Source organism: Poeciliopsis prolifica, unplaced genomic scaffold (assembly GCF_027474105.1).
Source record: "Poeciliopsis prolifica strain line A6 unplaced genomic scaffold, Auburn_PproV2 SCAFFOLD003, whole genome shotgun sequence".
NCBI lineage: Eukaryota > Metazoa > Chordata > Actinopteri > Cyprinodontiformes > Poeciliidae > Poeciliopsis > Poeciliopsis prolifica.
In genome coordinates this window covers 3,032,511-3,050,982 of record NW_026562378.1, presented here as the reverse complement: position 1 = coordinate 3,050,982, position 18,472 = coordinate 3,032,511, and the positions used below count along the sequence as shown (strand labels likewise).

Here is an 18,472-nt window from a genome sequence, read left to right as displayed (position 1 = left end):
TGTGTGTGTGTGTGTGTGTGTGTGTACGTGCGTGTGTGTGTGTGTGTGTGTGTGTATTTGTTTGTGTGTGTGTGTGTGTATTTCTTTGTGTGTGTGTATTTGTGTGTGTGTGTGTGTGTATTTCTTTGTGTGTGTTTTCTTTGTGTGTGTGTATTTCTTTGTGTGTGTGTATTTGTTTGTGTGTGAGCTCCTGCATGCTGGTTTTTCTATGTGAAGAACAGTCAGAGGGATGTAGCTGATGGAGAAACTGTGTTTTGTTCTCACCTGCTCCCTCAATGTCCCCTAACAGAACGACGATGGAGGTCACTGCTGTCTGGTCAACAAGTGGAGCACCTTCCTGAAGGCCAGGCTCATCTGCTCGGTGCCCGGCACCGACGGCATGGAAACACACTTTGACGAGCTCCGTGAGTGTATACGCATTTCCATCTGCAAAGTGACATCCTTAATATTTTAGATGTGATCACACATTAAAGAACAAAAAAAAATACATGTATTTTTTTTCCATTTTGAAAAGAAGCAAAGAGGGGCTGCATCACCTCTCATAAATGCAAACACACATACTGTACATCCCCATGTGAAGCTCAAGTCATTGATACTATGAGTGTGAGCAGCACAAAGAACCCTACTACTGTAGGTCTTTGAAATGTTTGTTGGAATATACATTCCTGAGTGTTTGCAAGAAAGTAGGTTGATGTTCAGATCAATGATCTGGAACTTCAGTCCGTTCTCCTGAGGCGTGGCTTCAACCTGTTTCTCCCCAATCGGCCGTTGCCAGATTTGTCTCCATTTGCAGATCCTGTGTTGTTCCTCTGCATTTTATGGAACCTCTATAAGAGAATTACAAGCATGGCAGACTGCATTCGCTGATTGGACTGTGGACTAACAGCACTGGATAAGCGAAGGCGCTACATAGAGCATCAACTGGAAGGGGCAACCCGCAATAGAAAAATATACCGAGAGATATTGGCGGAAATTGGCTGGCCAAGCGCAGACGGGCGAAATTACACGATCAGATTGTTGACGCCTACTCCTGTGTCTCCACGTTTCTACATCCTTGCCCATATTTACGTCCACATAGCGAGGAAGAAACTGCCGATGGTGATTAACCCGCAAGGGTGAAACTTGATTATGGAGAATCATTTATAGACTATGTATGATTGACTATGGACCATAGTCAGTCATACTTTGACTATGATTGTCAGGCTGTGGAGGTAACCCTGGAAAACCCTTCTTCTTCATCTGTCTGCAATGGTTTCTAGAATCAACAAGTTAACCTAGGAATAATAGGTGAGGCTACAGTACCTCTAACTAATCTAAAAGAATAAAAAGCACCTTTCCAGGACTGTTTCTGTATTAGCAACTTGTTGGCACTCTGGTTCTACGCCTGTTTAGACTCGTAAAAACACCATCGTGGTTTTATAGGTAGGGCCTTTGGTAGGCCATAAACTTCATAAACTGTAAAATGTTCATATGTGGAGTCAGTTGACATAAATGACCAAGTGTGGAAAAGGTTCTGGCTCTTCCTTTTCCAAACGTGGTTTCTGCCTCTACTGGTTAGTTCAGTGTTGACTCAGACCCAGCAGTGCAGAGTGATTCTGTGAGATGGATGGTGGTCACTATGGGGCACCCATGATTAATTGTAGGATATTGTAGTTAAAGGCCATAAATGTGGAGCAAAGCGTTGAAGGAACAAGGACAGACATGCCGGGGTACTGAGTGGGAGAGGGCGCACGTGTCAGATTTCAGAGCCGCTGTTCCTGCCAACTCAAAGAAGGAAAGGTAGAGAGGAAATGATGGAGTTTTGTATTTACTGTCTGGCTTGATTGTGGTTTTTCTTATGCTGGTTCTGGAAATTTGTGGTTATGGAGGAAAAATTTGTCTCACATGATGCACAAAGACAAATAGGCCATTTATAGTTTGTAGCAAAAGTATTTGCATAACTTTTACACGTTGTATCACGTTACATCCACAACCTTGAATGTATTCACCTTTGAGTTTTGGTGCTGGACTAACACAAGATGGTGCATAAATACAGACGGGGATGGAAGTCTGGACCAAAACACAACTGAAGACCTTTTGCAAGACTTGAATATTAAAGCTGAATGAACCTGAAATATTTAGGAAAGAAAAATATTTATTTAGTTGTCTATCAGGTTTTTTAAGTGATATTGTCACTTTGTCATTATTGCAGTAAATACCACAAAGTACATGAAATAATTTGCAGTCTATCTCTCCCCTCCCTCATCTAGATATGTGGCTTAGAGATCTGAAGCCACATCTGCCAAAGATATCTTCTTTGTTTTCTAAATCCTAAAAAAAAAAAAACAAAAAAAAAATATGGATGTTGGCTGAAATGTTCAGAGATATGAATATTTTTGCAGGGAATACCACATTTCTGAGATCTCAGTGAAGAGACCTCACAGATGTGCAGCAGTTGCTGCTGTATGAGTCAGATTTGGGATGAATCACAAGCTTCCACCAAATCTATAAAAGTCATTGTAAAATCGTAGTCTTGTTGCCAAAGGAAAGCCAGCAACCTGGAATTCTCCTTTATTCTTATTTCTCATTTGAAATGAATCTTTTTAGAAAAAACATGTTATTTAGTGACATCTGAGATGTTTTGTTTCAGGCATATGCTGAGAAACAAATTGGTCAAACAGAAAAGAAGTGGACCTGAGTAATCAAAACCCAAAGGCTGATCAACTTTTAAAGGGGCGGTTGCATATGGTGCAGAGTGGCATTTTATAGCACAGTCACATAGCTATCTTAACTTCAGTTGCTATAAAAACTCTATATACATATCAAACATGTCTTCAAGGAAGTTTGGCTTTGTAATTTAACACCTTGAAATTGTCCCTCTGTCTCTTTAAGAAGCTCCACCTACAGGAAGTCATCACAACATGGCTCCTCTATTAACCCTTTAACAACGTCTTTATCAGCGTTCGACTAAGAAGTAGCTACTATAATGAGCTCAGCAGATGTGCAGTTCCACGAGGTGTTTGCTAATTGTTGCTGGCTAGTTTGAAGGAGCTGATTGGGGGCATCACGTTTTGCAGAGCTGAATGTTTGCCATGGGAGATTGATAAATCTCTCAGATGTGCATGAATCAAGACAACACTCCAGATATCGAGTAACATGACGTAACGCTCAAAAAGGTCGACTTTACAAAACTCAAGTGAAGTTCTAATGCTTCAGAAATATAGAAAAGCGACAAATGAAATGGGAATCGTGTTAAAGCTGTTAATATGCACGCTCCAGAGCGAACACATCACATACGCATCAGAAGAGCTTTTCAGTTTCCTCCCTTTGAAGCCGTGATCTGTTTCTCTTCTCAGACGTATCTCTCTTTCAAGTGTGCGCTTGTGTTTCCTTCCATGCAGATCCACGATTTTTGGGACAGCTGTGTGTCATGACGAGGATCAAGTGTTGCATGACACCCGTTGCGTGGCAGCTCGTTGGTCTGCGGCCATCTTAACCCATGACCGTTCCGCTGCTGTGTTTGTTTTTGGGGTGGGGGGTTTCGAGGCAGCTGGGGGAGAGATCGGATGGGTGGGAAGATGTTTCTGAGCGGCGTGGTTTTTCTCCAGAGAGGAGCTGCAGACGGTCCCTGGAGGACCTCAGTGCTGGACCAGAACCCAGCAGTCGACAGTCAAAGACAATCCTCACACCAGCCGTGTATCACAGTATCCACACAGGAAGCTGACAGCTAATTCCTCATGCTGCTCTCCAAGAGACAGCGAGCGCATAAATCTGGATTGGAATACGTATTCTTTTCCAGCGTGTGATCGGTTCCTTACTTTCAGAGCGCTAACACTGTATTTTTAGCCTGACTTCTTTTTTTTTTTTTTTATCCAAATAGGGCTTTTTTTTCCAACTAGGTTATAGCAGCTCGTGTTGACGGCCTTTGTCCTGTCGCAGGCAGCGAACACGGCTGTCTCCTGGGAGCAGTATTTAGGTCAGGTTCTGAAACAGCAGGAAGACTTATCACCTGTACTTGGCATCAAACAAAGGATGAGCTAAATCAGGCAGTGCCGGCGTCAGAGCTCTGCGGGACAACTAGTGGGAATGTTTGGGATTCAGAGACCTAAAGACCAGGCTTCAGTCGTTATGATGCTGCTGACCAATGAGATGAGAGATTCAGAACCTCCTAAAAAAAATGTTATACCCTTTGAAATGCTTTTGATTTTGTGTCATTACAGCCACAACTTTTAAGTCGAGTTCATTTGTTGAGCACATTTTATTAACAAAGCACTTCAAAGTGTTTTTACAATACAAAATCATCAAATAATCACCAATCACGAAATAAGCAATAAACATGACATTTTGTCCAAATTATCAAGGAAATGCACATCAAATTTATTGATTAAAACTCCAGTTATTATGAATCAAAGACAAATGATTTCAATGGCTAAAGTCTTTAGTGGTTTTAAACCTAAAATGTGTTGCATGCATATGTCTCAGCTTCTCTGGCAACTCTAGAGACTGAAAAGTTTTTTTTTTTTTTTTTATCATTCTTTATTTGCGAAATACCTCAACCTCCGTTGGTTTGGATGAAAAACATATTTGGAGAGCTGGTGTTTTTTGTTCTGTTTTTTTTTTTTTTCAAATATGCAACAGATTCTCAATTGGTTATAGGTCCGGACTTTGACTAGGTCATTCTGCACAAGTTAAAATTGTTCAATCTCAAGACAACTACCTTTCATAGTTGGAGGTTGATTTAACTTTGTGCTGCAGGAAGGCAAATCTTTTATTCTGGTTTCAAGTTGCAGCTCATAAGATTTTTTTTTTTTTCAGTTTTTTCCTGTATTTACACTGCAAAAACAGAATTCTCACCAAGTAGTTGTGGTTTCTGTAAATATCTTGGTACTCTTGAAATGAGAAACTTTTCTGCCTAGATGTGGAGCTTGTGAAGGTCAATAATTTCTTAATATTTATAATAAAAAGTATTACATTTTATACACTAGTTTTTTGACAGAATGCTCCTCGGACAGAAGATTGGAAAATCAGAGGAGATTTTCCAATTTTCTCTGATTATCCAAATCGAAACATGGATCTGTGAATATTCTTCCAGCTGAAAAAACAAAGGAACTGCCGTAAGGCTGGAAATGCGTCTTTAGGTAAAGCAAAATCTTTATCTTGATCAATGCATTAATGCTGCTGTTCTTCCTTACAGGAGACGTTTACATCCAGCCAACACAGGACACAAAGAACCCCGTCATCTACGGCGTCTTCACCGTCTCCGGGTTTGTTCCCTTCACTGAAAACGAAACCTGCTGTGTTTCCATCGCCGCCACCTGTGAGGCGAATTTACCCGCTCTCACGTTTTCACCACAGGTCCGTGTTCAAAGGCTCTGCCGTTTGCGTTTACTCCATGGCCGACATCCGCATGGTCTTCAATGGGCCCTTCGCCCACAAAGAGGGTCCCAATTACCAGTGGGTGGCGTACACGGGGAAGATCCCGTACCCTCGCCCTGGCACTGTAAGCCCCTCCTCTTACCTTAAAGCAGATGAGCAACATCCAGGCATCAGCATATCCAACTAAAGTTGTAGCTGCTGGGCTTCATTTTGAGCAGTTCTTGTGGAGGGAGACCTTTAAAAAATAAACAAATCAATAAAAAATAAAAAATGTTGCGCTCCTGCTCAGGTTGTTGTTATTTTTCTCCCTCAGTGCCCTGGAGGAACATTTACGCCCAGCATGAAGTCCACAAAGGACTACCCAGATGAAGTGATCAACTTCATGAGGAATCACCCTGCTATGCACAACGCAGTCTACCCAGTGCACAAGCGCCCCCTGGTGGTCCGAACCAACGTGGACTATGAGTTCACCACCATCTCAGTGGACCAGGTGACGGCTGCAGACGGCAACTATGAAGTGCTCTTCTTAGGAACTGGTGAGGGTTTTTTTTAACGTAAGATGTGATTTGATTGGCTCAGTCCAAGACTAAATTACACAATGACAGAAAAACTTTCTCCATGTTCACCATTTATTGTTTAATTCATTTACTTACATATTATTACCTTTAATAGCGTGCATCCCATTATGTAGTTGTACCTGTTACTTACCAAAAACAAAACTATTTAACAACAGGAATGAAAGTCAGTCCAAATGAACCGACAAAAAATGTCAGATTTATTGAGACGTTTTTTACTTCTGATTGTCTGTGTCACATTTGGGCAAAAAGCAGTTTTTGTGAGTAAAAGGTGAAAAGCCGAAGGTCGGTCCATGCTACATAAATGTAAATGTGAATTGAGGGAATATTTGCCTGAAATGATGGACAGAACCAGCGTTCCTCACGTTTAGTTTCTAGCCATGAACCCTTTGACCCGAGTCGACACCCCATGTGACACTGAGAACAGGACCCCCCCTCTGTGGAAATAAACCCTATGTAAATGAGGGGCTCTTGTCTGCAGAGCAATCTGTTATCTTTCAGACAAAAGCATTCTTTCCTTTTTGTGCTTGAGTGGAAATGTAACCAATCAAAGGGTTTCTCTCACCTCTCTCTGCTCACATGGAGTGAACAACAAGAAGACTTGTACCTGGAGGGCAGAGCAGGATGAGCAGCGGGAGGGAGAAGAACAGTGTGGGAGGCGGGAGGGTCAGAGTTAGCGTACCCATCACCCTGATCTGCCCTGCTGCTGGGAGGCTGATCATCAGTTCACCTGCGTAGGCTGAGCGTCTGATGAGGCCGCGGCTTCCACCACGTGCTGCATGTGGCGCCTTCTGACTTTTTTGTGCTTCTGAGCGTCACCGGTACGCAGAACGATGCGTGTCGGGGTTCAGACGACGTCATAAATCTCAGGTACCAAGAAAGCAAATGGAGCAGAGAAAGCCGCCCAAACAGCAAAAAGAGAACTTTACGTCATTGGAGAAAATGATAGGTAAACCCGGTGAGAGTTATGTCTACAGCAAGTTGATGGAGGGATTATTCTCACTGATAACTGCTGACAGTCAAACACGCTGCAGAGAGACGGGCGATGGGGCGGCAGCCGCGTGGCTGATGGGTGTGTCTTGTGCTCCGCAGACAAGGGAACAGTTCAGAAAGTCATCGTTCTGCCCAGGGACGACCTGCAGACCGAGGAGCTGGTTCTGGAGGAGGTCGAAGTCTTTAAGGTGAACCCTTAAAGACACCGCATCACACCTTCACTGGTTGCTTGTTCTCAAAGAGAAAAGCTAACAGAGTTTCTTTGCTTCCCTGTCCAGGTTCCCACTCCTATAACGACGATGAAGATCTCATCCAAAAGGGTAAGTGAGCGCACACACAGACTTGCGTCTGGTTTTCTAAACTGAGCTAGAAATAATGACTGACAAAGATACAGAGTTGGGGTCAAGCGTAACCTGCCGGGTGGATGTGCTGCAAACCCCTGATCATAAAACAAATTATGCCTGCAATAATCTTCAAAATAATTTACCCCTTCTTCTACGCTCTGGGTGGTTCTAACTCTTAATGCCGTCCTTTTTTGCGTCCACAGCAACAACTGTACGTGTCCTCTGCGGTCGGCCTGACCCAGTTGGCTCTCCACCGGTGTGACGTGTACGGGGAGGCGTGCGCTGACTGCTGCCTGGCCAGAGACCCGTACTGCGCCTGGGACGGCAAGTCCTGCTCCCGGTACTCGGCCTCACAGAAGAGGTGAGCAGCAGCCGCATGGTCAGCGAGTTCACTAACCCAATAATTCGATCAGTTGGTTCAGCGATACTGAAATCGTCCTGCCTGTATGGCCGACTGGCTGTTTTGGTGATTTTGTTAAGATCTGTGGGTACACTCAGCTTAACAAGACTAATATCTTCTATATATATATATATGTATATATATATATATATATATATATATATATATATATATATATACATATGTATAAGAAAAAAGTCATATGTCAAAAGGTGGAGATTTGTTATCTGTTTGTATTTTCCTCTTCATTTGGTTTTGTGTTACTGAACGGCTTTGAATGGCTTGCAGTTGCTTTATGATGTTTTTCTCTCCTTATTTGGCAATACTGGTCTGACCCATTTAGACGTAGCCGGAGGCAGGACGTCCGCTACGGGAATCCCATCCGACAGTGCAGAGGCTTCAACTCCAACGGTAAGCAGGCGTCTGTTTGGTCACAACGCCATCGTCTCCCTGTCGAGATGTAGCGACTGGACCACGGCAGGTCAATGGCTACCAGAGAAAAGCAAAAGAAACCATCCATTAGAAAAGTCGTAAACGTGAGTTTGCCGTCTCCACTCTGCAGCCAATAAGAACACTCTGGAAATGGTGCAGTACGGGGTGGAGGGAAGCAGCACCTTCCTGGAGTGCCAGGCCCGATCTCCGCATGCCGTCATTAAATGGCACCTGCAGAGAGACAACAGTGACCGCAGGAAAGAGGTTGGTCTCTCTCACACACACACGCACGTGTGTGTATCGTTTGCCAGACCTAACTTCTTTTTTATTTTTGCAATAAACAATAATATTGTTGTTTTCAGAACATTTAAGTATTATAATGGTATTAATGCAAGTACGTCTCAAAGACTCACAAACTTTCGTTTTTGTAAATATTCAACACTGGAACTGCAAGACAGTTTAAATATCCAAAGTAAAAAAAGAAAACGACTCAAACAAAAGAAAATGGATCCTGAAGTCTCTGTGATCAAAACTGTTCTTCATTGAAGGAGGGAGTTTAGACCCAGACTGAAGACTTTTATTATCTAGAGAGACAGACACGAGGAAAACAGTCATGCAAATGGAAATGAAGCTCGTTTGAATTTATCACGTGATAAATTGATTTATCTCTTATTGTGACATGCTCAGTGTAAGACACAAAAACCTGTTAGAGGCTCAGAAAGACTGAAGATTGTGGTGAATTTCAGTCTCTAGGGCCACAAAGCACAAAAATGTCATTTTGAAGCATTTCCTCTTATTGAAAGTCTTTGCCACATTTTGATTTAAACAGCAATAAAATACATTGAAGTTTACACGAAGCATGCTGTAAATTTCCCATTGAACTCATGCGGTTCTACTGCCCTGTTACCTTTTTATTTTTGAACGCGTAACCCAAATTCCTCCGTATGTGGAAGACGAATAAATGAGCACTTCCTCCAGGCGTTCGCACCCCACTTACATTTACAGATTTATTCACTGTGAGACAGGACAGACTGTGAAGGTTAGCTGTGAAAAGGCTTTAATACCAACCCTGAGGCTGTGAACAAATGCTTATCTTTTATTGACTCTCCTGTTGGACGCAGTCGCCTCACACAGGATGAGTCAACGCGACGTTTGTTGCACAAAACAAAACGCACTAATTAGATTTCTGGGTGGAGGTGGAAAAACAGTTGCAAGCTGAGTGAACATAAGAGATTACATCGGTATAACTGTTTTTTTCCTCTTGAATCTTTGACGTGATGGAAGAAAAAATTCACATTGCAAGGCGACAGTCAGAGGTCAGCTATGGGTCAGCAGAACCTTTAAATGAAGCTGTTGTTTCAGCGCACTGCAGGAACAGTGATTGTAATTAATCTGGGTTGTGTATGCTGGGTATTGTTGGTGCTAGTTGAATCTTTCCACATTTTTTGTTAATACTTTGAAAATCCCGCTCGCTTTTTTTCTCACCAATCGTTCCGACGCTCGTCGTTTGACCTCTCGCTGTCCTCCTCCCTGCGTAGATGCGCTCCGACGGGCGGATTCTGAAGACCGAACAGGGCCTGCTGCTGCGCTCCCTGCAGCCGTCGGACTCCGGCATGTACCAGTGTACCGCCACCGAGAAGAACTTCAAGCACACGCTGGTCAAGCTGCAGCTGGTCGTGCTGTCGGGCCGCGCCGTCAACAACGCGCTGGTGGACGGCGGCGGTGGGCTGGTGCCGTCGTCCCTTCACTCGGCCGGCGCCCAGTGGACCCCCAGCGCGGGCCAGTACAAGGACCTGCTGACCATTCTGAGCCAGCCCGAGATGAGCCTGATCAACCAGTACTGCCAGGACTACTGGCAGTTCGGAGACCCGCTGCTGGGAGCGCTCAAGGCGAAAGACCTGAAGGAGCTCAAGGAGCAGAAGAAACCCCGCAACCGTCGGCATCACAGGGAGCGACATGAGGTGGAGGAGGAGGAAGAGGAGGAGCAGCAGGGAGTAGAGACATGAGGAAGCTGACCTTTGTGTTTGAAACACAACCTCCCCCCCCACCCGACCCTCCTCCACCCCCGAGAAAACTGGGAAAGACTCGATGAGATGAGAGTAGCAGCTTCAAAGAAAAAGATGAAAAAAAATCTGCAAACTGAATGAAAACGGCTTCCAAACGAAACCCCACACACACACACACACACACACACACACACACACACACACAAACACACACACACACACACACACCTCCCTCAAGCAGTAACATATATGATACACAGTATTTATTGTAGGTTGTAAATAGTACCATTCTGTGGATTTCTTTGTACTTAAAGTAAAAAAAAAAAAAGAAAGAAAAGAAGACAAGCTCTTTGTGTATAGGTACCACTTTGGGGCGGGAGGGCGGGGAGAATATTGTTGTTGTCGTTGATTTCGATGTTGCTGTTACTGTCGGTAGGAAAATCCCCATTTGTCAGCATCGTGTGAACTTTGACACCCTGCAAGGAACGCGTTGTTGGAGCGCGAGCTGTTTGGACTCAGAGCGGACTGCGACGAGGAGCTGCTGAGAACAAGGTGACGGGAGAATTTATATTTTTTTTTTACTATTATTATTATTATTGTTATTTGTGGATACTCCAGAAGAGCCTGTGTTGCAGCCTCCCTGTGGCTACATGCAGAGAGAGAGACTTCATGTTGGAAGAGGGACCACTGGACCTTGGTCCCAGTTATCTGCGGGGGGTCAGAGGTCGGGGAGGGGACACACTGCTGTTCTCAGTGGGAATCTTTGTGTTTCTTTTCTGTCATGTCTGTGTAGATCAGAGGGACTGATTGTAAAAACGATGTGGACCGTCGCTGCGTCCCGCGCCAGCTACTAAATCGGGATCCAAGAGATTTATTTAAAAACAAAAATAAGTAAATAAATGAATAAAATGTTTACTTTCAAAAAGTATGAGACTTCCTTCCACTGTGCGGTGCCTGGCTCAAGTGTTCACACAGGCCTGGATTATTTTACATTCATGTTACAACTAAAGGCTTCAACGTATTTTATTGGGATTCAGTGTGATGGGCCAACATAAAGCAGTGCATAATTATAGAGTGGATGAAAAAGATTTTTATACCATTTTATGAATATAAAAGTGCGGAGTCCCTTTATGTCTATCCTGTTGCATAAAACTGACTTTTGTTTTTTCAGTGTTACTAAATAATCAGCCAATGGAACCAGAATTATTTCCTTACAACAAGCTCCTATAACTTGTTGAAAATTGACCTGTGAATTAGTTTTGTCTTATTTCAAATGCGCTAAGATATTTACACTAGAAACTAAAACAAAAACACTTGGAAGAATTTGTGTTTTTGTAGTGAACCATATTTTTTTAACTGGTTTTTGGGGGGAACGTTGAATATTGACTTACAGGAAAAGTTTCTTGGCTAAATGCATGAAACTGAGATGAATCTATGAACGACGATTTTTGAGTCTTGCAACAGATTCTAAACTTGAGTGAAGTTTATTTGTGCAGCACACTTGAGGAACAAGGCAGCTTCACATCATAATTTTTTTTTATTGTAATTAGCTGGATTTCTCCAGGTAATTTGATTAAGGACAAATTCTTATCTTCAAAAATACATTTAAAAAAATCATACACCAAGATATCGTACATGCAAAAAACAAAATATCAAAAAATCAGAGAAAGAAAATAAAAAACAAACCATATTCATAATGACTAAATGTACTCTAATACGCAAAGTCCACAGTTTTCAAAAGCAATTATATTGATCATTTATTATTGTTTTTACTGAGTTGATGAAGTTTGGCTTATTGAGCTTCAGTGGCTTTTGCAAGCGGTTGCAGCAAAATGAAATGATGTTTTGCCTAATTATGTACATAATACAGTAAACAATTATGAAATTATGGTCTGTGAGGTCAGTACAATAAACACTGATCTTTACTGTAGTCCATTTAACCATTTAGTTTAGGTTATGGTTAACGTTTTGCTGGAAAGTGAACCTTCACTTCAGCTCCATCTATTCTGAAAACATTTTCTTGCTATGCATTTTATTAAATCAGAGAATGCGTTTCCTTCCACATTGGTTATGCACTGCTTTGATGCCGTCTGCCGCGTAAAATACCAATAAAATACATAAACGTTTGTCGCTGCATGGTGACTAAATGTGCAAAAATTTAAGCATTTTGAACACTTTTTCGGGGGACGGTACCCAAGCTGCTGCTCTACGGTCAGACACTCCAGCTGTCCAAATCGGAAACCATGACATCACTTTCTTCAAACCTCTTTTGGGCGCATTTTGAGGTGTACAAGCTATAAGGATTTGCACATAAGGGCATTATTTAGTTTTAATTTTCAAGGGACATTGGCAGGGGCCAAAAAAATAAAACACCAAACAAGCACAAGGTGGGCAAGATAAACTGGAAGAACAAAAACCGGCTCGCAGTGAAAGTTGTTTCTGTCAGGCAGCAAATGTTTGCAGTCAGCAGTTCTGAGCACAAAATAGATATATATATATATTTTTTTTTTTCCAATTCATTTCCTCTTGAGACTTTTCATGTGTGGAAAAAATATCTGATATACACACAACAGAGCTTTGTAAGAAAAAAAAAAAGAAAATATAGTGACACCAACCAAATTAGCCGGAAGCTTTCATTGTGTTCATGAACCTGAGTTTTCCCTGTGATCCCCATAAGGCAGCGCGCGGTCGGGCTTCTTGTCTCTTCCTCATCTCTGTGGTCTCAAGCTGGAGGGGAAGAAACGCTTTAAAACTTTGGGATTTTAAAATGTTTCCGGTATAAAGTACGGCACAACTTTTCACTGACATCAGTTCCAGTCAAATTATTTGGTAAATCACTTTATGATTAAAGAATGAAATTATTGTTCTGAAGTTCCACTCTTGTGGGCATGGGTCCATTTTAAACACCAGGTGAAAGCTTCTGGTGTTTCAGAAGACACTGGTCTTCTTGTTTGCTTTCCAAACATCACTGGATAGCAACAATGAAAAAAGACAGTCAGCTGTGTAATTATTTTGGATATAAAAACAAAGACATAATTCTGAACAACCCCATCCATCATGCTGCTTTTGTAGGAATGCACCGATTGCAGTTTTGTGGACGATCACCGATTTTTAAAACACCTTGACCTGCTGATTAAGATTGAAAGTTGAAAAGTCACTAAGTGTAGAATGAAAGTTGCTGAGTTGCCAACAGTGGGGTAACGGCGCGCACGCAAGCGTGACTTGTGGGTGGCGGGTCTGTCAGTCAGTGATGTGACAGAACGGGACAGAAGCTGATTTTTAGGCCTTTGCAGAAGCAGAGGAGAACTTTAGATAAGATCGGGTTGCCATGAAAGAGATTCCCGATTGGAATCGGAGCCGATTTATCTTCTTTGGAATTGGGAAACTGTATCAGATTTCATATCGGAACTAGTTTTCAAAAAGACAAAAAGTAATAATGATCATCTTAAATGATATTAAAGCAACTCGAAACAAAAACATTCACACAATACTACATTAGTGGATAGTAAATATCTCCACTTTCACAGGAGGGTTTTGTTCAGTTTGCCTCCTGTCCATGCTGCGCTACATCAGGTGGACTGATACGGCGGCTAGCGGCGTAGCTCAGAAACACCAACACATTGTTGTGACCAGAACATTCTCTGTTTGACAACAAGCAAGGTTCTTGTTACTGATGCAGCTTTGCAGAACCTCTCTTCAAAATGTTTAATCTGTGTCTTCGGGCTAATCCTGTTTTAAAACAAACAATTGCAAAAAACTAAGAGTAAGCATGTCTGCTAGTAAAATAAACAGCCTATCACAGGTGAGATAACAGAAGCTACATCCCAGTGTTGCTTTATAAACGGCTGAACCAAGGACAACTTTTCAGCCAAAACTATTTTGCATTTGCATTTTTTTAATGTGATATAGTTGAACATTTTCTTTCGAGTTCCCGTTCTGACAGAATTTTACTGTGAAATTATGTTTTTACGTGATTCTATTGTCTCAATCATACTAGCCCATGCCTGCACTTCAGAGAACCATGCTACCGAAAAGTTGCTTTAGCCGATCTACCCGAAGTTAAATTCTTGTCGTTTTTATGTGCAAGATTATTCTGCAGAATATAAAAATAATTTAGAAGAAGCTAAACACAGACATTGGAGACGGAAAACGTTTAGAAAGTGTCTTTCCAGGCTTGTTTACAGCCTGATTGAAAGTCGCCATGGATCCATTGATAATTCGTCCACAACGTTTGTATCTGCTTTCACTGTGGTATTTGTCTTCATCACCAGAATCAAATAAAATCCTAAAAGTCCAACTGAAACCAGAGTCCTTCCTAAGATTAAGTCCTCATCATCAAAAAGCACAACAGTTGTAAAATTTTTTACAAAAATTTAGTTTGTATTTTTTTTTTTAAATCTTATGTTTTTGGTTGTTTCATTTTTTGTCACTCTTTCTGATGAGAGAACACAACATGCACAGAGGTGATATTATGATTTGTGTAGCGCTTCCTTTTCCATTGTTGTTGCTGACTAATAAATTAAAGCTCTATATTTTATAAGAATGGTATGCTCCAACTTGTTCATTGTGAATTGCTTGATGCTGAATGTTTTTTTTTTTTGTTTTTTTCCTCCATGTTCTGCCCGGAAACCTCTTGATCCTTGGAATAAAGTTGTACTTGTCAAAATGATGATGTATGCACATTTGTGTAAAATAAAAACACTGCATTTGCAGATTGCAATGAAACTTCTGTAATGAGTGTGTAGTGAAATAACACTGAGACTTTTTCAGTTCATTTCAGTGGCCTGAATGGTGCAGCGTTGCTCCGTTGTATGACTGTTGCCTTCAGTTATTATAAAAATGCTCCATATATTATGTACATTTTTCATTTCAGTGACGGCGGATAAACTTCTTGATTCAAACGCCTTGAAACTGGGCCTCTGTCTCTTCTTGAAACTCAGGAAGTGATCACAACATTGCTCCTCTATTAACCCTGTAACAATGTTTTTACTAAGAAGTAGATCATACAGTGAGCTCAGCAGGTGTGCAGTTCCACCAGGTGTTTGCTATTTGCTGCTGGCTAGTCTGAAGGAGTGGTTGGAGGGCTGCGCTGAGGTGGAAGCTGCAGCTCTGAGGAGGACAAGAATTTCTCAGACATGCATGAAAGAATCAAAGCAACACTCCAGGTATGATTGTGATTAAAATGTAAAGCTGAAAAAGGTCAATTTTACATAATATTGCTCATTTAAAGTATATTTACAAATTCTCACTTTTTTTATAGGTTATTTTTATGTCTTTAAAAGTGATATGATTTAAACTCGATTTAAAACTACTTTAAATATTCTGCAAGTTTTTGTACGTGTGGAGTATTTTGTTTAATTCGGTTTCCATTTGTACATATATGGTTCTACTCATTCTGCAGCCGTCTGCCACAGGGTGTTATAAGCCCATCATTTATCAGTTTGCACTTTTCAAACTGACTTGAATAAAGAATATTTGTTGCAGGAGGTCAGTTATTTATTTTATCTACCTTATTTAATTTTGTTCAAATAAACATTGCAGCATATCGAGACATTTTGGATCATTTTGACTCCCGACTCAGTGAGAACAATTTGGATGAAGTAAATGAATTGAGTTACTAAAAATCATTAGTTCAGCTCAGGTTTGCCTTGCATGAGGCAAGTAAATGGCACCAATGATGCAAATAAACCACGTTACATTGAAATGAGCTCAATAATTTCCATAGCCTATTGATGATTTTTCTATTTTCTCTCGTTCTACCAAAATCGGGGTGACAAAATCTTCAGTCTGGTTTGTTTTGTTTTTTTTTGGACAATTTTGTATATCGAGACTTCATAATTTATTTTATTTTTGTTTTTATGTCGTTAATTTGTCTAAAATGGAAGACAAAATATCTTCCTGTTTCAGTGTTAAATGTTCATTAGAATTTAAAGTTTAATGTTTGAGAATATGTTCTTGCATTGTTATGCCATTACCATTATATTACTTGAAAATGGCCTCAATAACAATATTGTCATTTAACTCAATAACGTCTGGGACAATTTCTTGTCCAGCAAAATGTATTATCATGTCAGTCCTACTTATTATTTTCTTTGATGTTAGATAAACTAAAGCATAGTTAGTGTTCTTGTTGGGTTGAACAATGGTTCAGATGGTGAAATGAATTTTTATCTCTTCTTCAGTGCTTTTTTTCCCTGAGTATAGAATGACTGAAGTCACATAGAGGATGAAAAGCATATGAGGGTATGCTTACAGCACTAGATGAAAACAGGCTGTCAGTGGGTCAGAATTCTTTCAGTCCCTGCACCTCATAACTGACCAGCCCATGAATGAGTCATGCTCTCCAAAACAAATCTAGGCCAGAAGTAAAAATGGCTGCCAAGAAAGAGAGTGAGAGAGAAATAAAGCGAGCAGGGAGGGACCAAGATGGAAAGAATGTGTATTTCAAAACACTACAGGGTCAATACCTCTGTAACACAGGCCTCCATGCATCATGGACAGGGTCCTATGCCCCATGGAGGCAAATTTGGCTTTGGGGTCCTCTATTTCTGCTAACAATGTGGATCTAATTTACTCTTAGGGGCACCCTGGTGCCTGCGGTACATACCACAGCTCTACTTTGGGTAGACAGAGGAAGGAATCGGAGATAGATAATAGAGGAAAGTACCAGAGGTGGATACAACAGGTAGGTACTGCAGGTATATACCAGAGGTGTATGTGACAGTTAAGTACTGGGGGTAGATATCAGAGGTAGATACCGGAGATAGGTACCAGAAGTAAATACGATAGGTAAATATAATAGGTAAGTAACTCGGGTAAATAGGAGACTTAGGTACCTGTGGTATCCACCTCCCATACCTAGCTTTAACTGTTGTATCCACCTCTGGTACTTACCTATCATATCTACCTCTGGTACCTACCTCCACTATGTACCTGGTACCTAGCTATCATATCTACTGCATACAGGTAGGTGTTCACCTCCAGCACAACAGGTAGGTACAGGTGCCTACCTGTGGAATCCACCTCCAATACCTACCTCTGGTACCTATCTGTTGTGTCCACCTCCAGTTCTTACCTGTCATATCCTCCGGTATGACAGGCATTAGAGGTAGATACGAAAAGTGCCTACCTGTGGTATCCTCCGGTACCTACTTGTGGTACCCTCCTCCGGCACCTACCTGTCGCATCCACCTCCGGTACCTACATGTCGTATCCACCTCCAGTACGACAGGTATAAGAGGTCAATACCACAGGTGCCTACTTGTGTTATCAACCTCCAATACCTACCTCTCGTACCTAACTGATGTATCCACCTCCGGTACTTACCTATCATATCCACCTCCGGGAAGCTACCTGTCGTTTCCACCTCTGGTACCTACCTCCACAAAATACTTGTCATATCCACCTCTATGGATGTGACAGGTAAGTGAGTAGGTATCTCCTGTTCTAGGAGGTACCTACGAAGTGTTACCTGTCCACCTCCGTTACCTACCTGTCGTGTCCACCTCCGGTACCTACCTGTTGTCTCCACCTCTGTTACCTTCCTGTCATACCTGTTGTATCCACCTCCAGTACCTTCCTCCTGTACTTACCTGTCATATCCACCACCATGGATATGACAGGTAGGTACCCATCATATCCTACCTATCTTAGGTACCTCCTGTCTGAACAAGCCTAGTGACAAGCCATTCATTTGATTCACGTGCAATGGAGCAATGATGGATGTTAAAGTTGCAGTATGGTTGCTCTTGAGGACTGGACTTGAGCTTTCCTGTCCCTTAGGTATCTACCTGTGGTATCTGCCTATGGTATCTACATATCTAAAAGATAAATAGATACAATAGATAGCAACTATTGTGATTGATTAGTCGAGCTATCAATAGCTTATTGCTATCCATCCATCCCAGCTATATAGCTGGTTAGTTATCAGACTGACACATCATAGGTATCTGCTGTGATCACTATGATGAACATTAAACATCAAAGCCAGTTAGGATGCATATCTGTCTAATATCACTGTTAAGCAATATCACATTGAAGCAATCCTTCAATCAATTGAGATTGCCAGCTGGTTTGCTTTAGGTGACTATCCAGCAAGTTTATACTAACAGCTGAACTGTTTTTTTTTTGTTTCTATTTAGTATTCATCATTGGTTGTTTTCTTTTCATTTTTTGGTTTTATTTGGATTTTATCTGCTTTTAGGGAAAAGGTGGGTGCACCCTGGACAGGTTATAGTGCATCACAGAGCAACCCAGAGACATACCAAACAAGCAACCATATGTACCTGAAGGGACTCTCAAGAAACCAATTAATTTATCATGCAAGACCTGCCATGTTTTTGGCCTGTGGGGGGAAGCTGGAGTACC

General features: G+C 41.6%; 1 protein-coding gene across 2 annotated transcripts in view; it reads left to right on the top strand.

Moving 5' to 3' along the window:
* LOC129354602 (semaphorin-3F-like) overlaps positions 1-14,860 on the top strand; it is a 74,052-nt gene extending 59,192 nt beyond the window's left edge. For both annotated transcript variants that reach the window (XM_055024051.1, XM_055024059.1), the window contains 10 exons: positions 290-404; positions 5,174-5,243; positions 5,335-5,479; positions 5,669-5,891; positions 7,023-7,111; positions 7,202-7,243; positions 7,471-7,628; positions 8,011-8,078; positions 8,230-8,363; positions 9,638-14,860. In XM_055024051.1, coding sequence (XP_054880026.1) covers positions 290-404; positions 5,174-5,243; positions 5,335-5,479; positions 5,669-5,891; positions 7,023-7,111; positions 7,202-7,243; positions 7,471-7,628; positions 8,011-8,078; positions 8,230-8,363; positions 9,638-10,105 — 1,512 coding nt within the window. In that variant the 3' untranslated portion in view covers positions 10,106-14,860. The remainder of the gene's footprint in view (positions 1-289; positions 405-5,173; positions 5,244-5,334; positions 5,480-5,668; positions 5,892-7,022; positions 7,112-7,201; positions 7,244-7,470; positions 7,629-8,010; positions 8,079-8,229; positions 8,364-9,637) is intronic.
* The last annotated feature ends 3,612 nt before the right edge of the window (positions 14,861-18,472 follow it).